The sequence below is a fragment of the Callionymus lyra genome, chromosome 2 (genome assembly GCF_982586985.1).
Source record: "Callionymus lyra chromosome 2, fCalLyr1.hap1.1, whole genome shotgun sequence".
NCBI lineage: Eukaryota > Metazoa > Chordata > Actinopteri > Syngnathiformes > Callionymidae > Callionymus > Callionymus lyra.
In genome coordinates this window covers 26,087,024-26,091,250 of record NC_141819.1, presented here as the reverse complement: position 1 = coordinate 26,091,250, position 4,227 = coordinate 26,087,024, and the positions used below count along the sequence as shown (strand labels likewise).

The following is a 4,227-nucleotide window of genomic DNA, read 5'->3' as shown; positions in this document are numbered from 1 at the left end:
AAAGAAACTCACCTCTTATTTATACTTATTTGTACTGGTCATTTTTAAAAAAGGTACTGGTCAGTTTGTCTGTGAATTCCACATGTGGCCCTTGGACTGTATTCATGCGGCCCTCAAGAGGTAAGAGTAAAATATAGACATTCTTTCCGACAGCTTTAATAAACAATTTAATATTGTGATTATTATTGTATTAACTCTAAATATATATTATTATTTTTTTGTGTCTGATTTTTTTGTTTTTACTTTAATGAAAATGTCTTGCCCATTGAAATTATTGACATCATATTTAGAGGAATAAGTTATTTTCCCATCAGTTTCTTTTACGTGAAAGGTTTATAAAAGTGTTTTGACATAGTCCGGTTTATTTTATGCTGATATTTCTTTCTTTACTATTCTTACTTGCTTTGTTTTTTTCAACGTTTTTCTGTCATATTTTAGCTCTTCGCTCCTGTCCTTTGGGTTGAGGGCCCCTCACAACAGTCACATTATATGACGTGGCCCCAGAGGAAATTTAATTGCCCACCCCTAGTCTAGACTATCATCCGTCGCCTCAGTTTAAACATCTTTCTTCCAACAGCCACGTCTGTGGAAGGTTTTCATTCGTATACGGAAACAAGCATCAATGGAAACAATTAAAGCAAAATATATTAATTAAAAGAATAAAAAGGTGATTTTGTTTGCAACACAAGAGCTTCAAATACTAATTTCTTCAAAAACAGTTTTTGTTTTCTATGTAAAAACTGATTTTTCTTTTTTGGTCAGATTTTATGGGACATAATATTGAGAAAAACAAAATTACTAGAGGCTAACGAGCCATATATTACATCACACTTGTCTCACTTGTCAGACTCTGGTACCACAGAGTTACTGTTACTCTTACCCCGCCTGCAGAAGCACCTGCACCGCCGCCCTCTGGTCACTTCGGTAACTGCAGCGTCTGGCCCGTGAACGCACCAGAGTGAAGTCGCTTCATCACTTTAACATATGAACATGTAAACAACATACTCCGTTATATTCACTTTATCATACTGTAAGAAACACGTGACACGCCGCGAACAGACAAAATAAATAAGTGACAGTGGTCAGGCATGACGGGGAGGATGTCAAAGGTCAAACCATTTGTTATTTTAACTCGTCACTTATTTCGGAAGAGACGTTAAATATTGTCCGGTTGCGTTCACTGAACTCTGAAATCACCTGTTCAGGACTTCCGACCTGAAATGCGTGGTTTTAGAAGAAAAAAGGTCAACAATACAATGAATAAAGAGATAATCTTAGAGGTTGTTTTTGTTGTTTGAAATACATTTTTGTATCATATTCTGACCGGATTTCTGGGTTTTTTTGTTTTTTTTTAAATCTGATTTTTAAACGCCGCATGAAATCTGTTGTTGTTTATAAAAATATGCAACAAAATAATCCACGTTTTTGAATTAAATATATTGAATATTTTTGACTGACAACCTGTGCGACTATGTTTTATCCCCGTTTATCTGACAACTATTTTGATTTAAAGATGTTTTAAAAAAAAAAAAGATGATGCTTCGTGCGCGCATCTCTGCTCGAATCCTCTGGAAATAAACTGAGTCTGAAGTCAATGGAGTCGTGACGTATCCAGCAGGAGGAGGAGAGAAAGGGAGGAGGAGGAGGAGGAGGAGGAGGAGGAGAGTCCAGCAGCATAAATACACGCAGCAGAGAGTGAGTCTGAACAGAAGCACGACCACTGCACACCAGCTGCTATATCTATCTCTCAGTCTCACGCTGCTCCTCACTCACGGTCCTCCCTCAGCCATGATCAAGAAGATGTCTCCCTCCGAGAGCGACTTTGACATCCCGGCCAAGAACTGCTACAGGATGGTGATTTTGGGCTCCACCAAAGTGGGGAAAAGTGCCATCGTGTCCCGGTTCCTGAACGGCCGGTTCGACGAGCAGTACACGCCGACCATCGAGGACTTTCACCGGAAACTTTACAGCATCAAGGGGGACGTTTACCAGCTGGACATTCTGGATACTTCAGGGAACCATCCTTTCCCCGCCATGAGGAGACTTTCAATACTCACTGGTGAGAATTCGCTTCATCTGCGCATGTGCAGCTTTTTTTTTTACACGCAACAGGGTCTAAAATGTTCTTTCTTTTGGTTTCACAGGTGATGTTTTCATCCTGGTCTTCAGCCTGGACAACCGGGAGTCCTTCCAGGAGGTGCAGCGTCTCAAGCGTCAGATCTACGAGACCAAGTCGTGCCTGAAGAACAAGATGAAGGAGAACATCGACGTGCCGCTGGTCATCTGCGGCAACAAGGGCGACCGCGAGTTCTACCGCGAGGTCCAGCAGCAGGAGATCGAGGCGCTGGTGGCCGGCGACGACCAGTGCGCCTACTTCGAGATCTCGGCCAAGAGGAACGAGAACGTGGACAAGATGTTCCAGACCCTGTTCACGCTGGCCAAGCTGCCGCACGAGATGAGCCCCGACCTGCACAGGAAGGTGTCGGCGCAGTACTGCGACATGTTGCACCGGAAGTCGCTGAAGAGCAAGAAGCTGAAGGACATCGGCGAGGCCTACGGGATGGTGACGCCGTCGGCCAGGAGACCCAGCGTCCACAGCGACCTCATGTACATCAAGGAGAAGGCGGTGGGCGGGCAGGGGAAGGACAAGGAGCGATGCGTGATCAGCTAAGAGATATAGAATCACAGAATCCTTGGACGGAGAAAAGAAAAACCTCAACTGTCAAGCCTGACCTGAGCGTCCTGAGCGCCGAAAGCTGGAGCCGGTTCACGCCAACGGCGCCCAAGCCTGCGATGACTCCAGGGACCTGGACAAAGGACAAAAAACTAAAAACTGCCCGCGACACATTTCTGAATGTTGCTTATTGTGTACTTCAGAGGCCGCAGTGTGTGCGTGTGTGTGGTTCGCTTCTCTCCAGGTGTAGGAACGGATCCTTCGAAGGGAGAGAAAAAGACTTGAAAACACTGTTTACAACTTATATATATATAGTGTAATATATTTGATATATTTTGCTACTGTTCTTTTTTTTTACTGTGAATACAGCGACGGTGAATGTGACTTCATTGGTTTGCAAAGGAAGCAAAACAAAAAGATCTTAATATATAATAAAATACCTTCAACTGAATGCTTTGTTGTTACTGTTGTGTGTCTTTTATTTTATGGCATTTAATACGCCTGGCAATAAATGCTATTGCTTATTTTAGGGGAAAGTAAACACGAGTGAATAGTTTGTAGCTTAAATAAACATTTGCTAATGAAATTAAACATTGACAGAAATCGAACAATAAACTGGGATAATTAAATTAAAGTAAACAAGATGGATTTATTGTGTTTTAATATATTGAATGAATTATGCAAGAGTTCACCCTGGTTATAAACAGTCATTGGGTATTTATTAGCGATTCATTTGTAAAGTCGATCAATTAAAAAAACAATACAATCGTAAACTACAGTAGATGGATATGTAAGTATACAACATTATTTGAGACATGGTTGAAAACATAAGTCAAAGGTTAATCCAGTAATATATGGTAAATGCAAGTTTAAACAGCAGTAGACTAATACTGGAACAAATCAGTTCCGCAATGCATGCTGGGAAGTTCAGGTATAATCTTTCTCAAATAAAACTACAGTAAAAATAATTCAAAAATACTTGCGTTGGTGGTAATAAATCATTTTAATTATTGTTGACGCCAATTCATTAAATAAACGTTATATTCTTAATTATAAACCAAAGATAATTTGATTAAATATGACTTTAAATATTAGTTTTTTATTAATAATTACTTTTAGGAGTGATCACGTGTTATTGAGTCTGGTGATAAACATGCTGCAGCGATATTGAATTATTCTGCATCATGGTCTCGTTCACTGCCTCCAGGGACAAGAACAGCTGCTCGATTGTTGGATCTCCACATCATGCCTCTGGGAACGTTCACGAGAAATCCAGCAGCTTCCAATGAACACGGATGACGCCGAGCAGATCAACTACACATGTTGTCTCGTGTTATCCGGAACCTCTCACATCCCACCATGAATATGTTGAGGAAACATTGATGGTTGGATGAGAAAAAAGATCACTTTGATGGTGATCGGAATCACCATCTAGATCCACAAATAATCTAAAGGTTCTTCAGGCTCTTGACCACACCAAATGTAGCTTTTAACATGGGTGTGAAGGAGCTGCTTGGCAGTGGTCTACGTTTTGTTTATTTTCCATTTTTTTC

At 40.9% G+C, this 4,227-nt stretch overlaps 1 protein-coding gene across 1 annotated transcript; it reads left to right on the top strand.

The window, feature by feature from the left end:
- Window positions 1-1,739: 1,739 nt before the first annotated feature.
- On the top strand, window positions 1,740-3,125 carry LOC148086159 (dexamethasone-induced Ras-related protein 1-like). The gene is made up of 2 exons (XM_087782874.1): window positions 1,740-2,059; window positions 2,145-3,125. The coding sequence occupies exons 1-2, from the start codon at window positions 1,789-1,791 to the stop codon at window positions 2,669-2,671; spliced, it is 798 nt and encodes a 265-aa protein (XP_087639000.1). The 5' UTR covers window positions 1,740-1,788; the 3' UTR covers window positions 2,672-3,125.
- Window positions 3,126-4,227: the final 1,102 nt, after the last annotated feature.

Bases quoted from the DNA above. Each gene is read 5' to 3' on its own strand.
- LOC148086159 (XM_087782874.1), top strand. From the start codon at position 1,789: ATGATCAAGAAGATGTCTCCCTCCGAGAGCGACTTTGACATCCCGGCC. The intron at 2,060-2,144 runs GTGAGAATTCGC...TTGGTTTCACAG, and splicing joins GAGACTTTCAATACTCACTG to GTGATGTTTTCATCCTGGTC.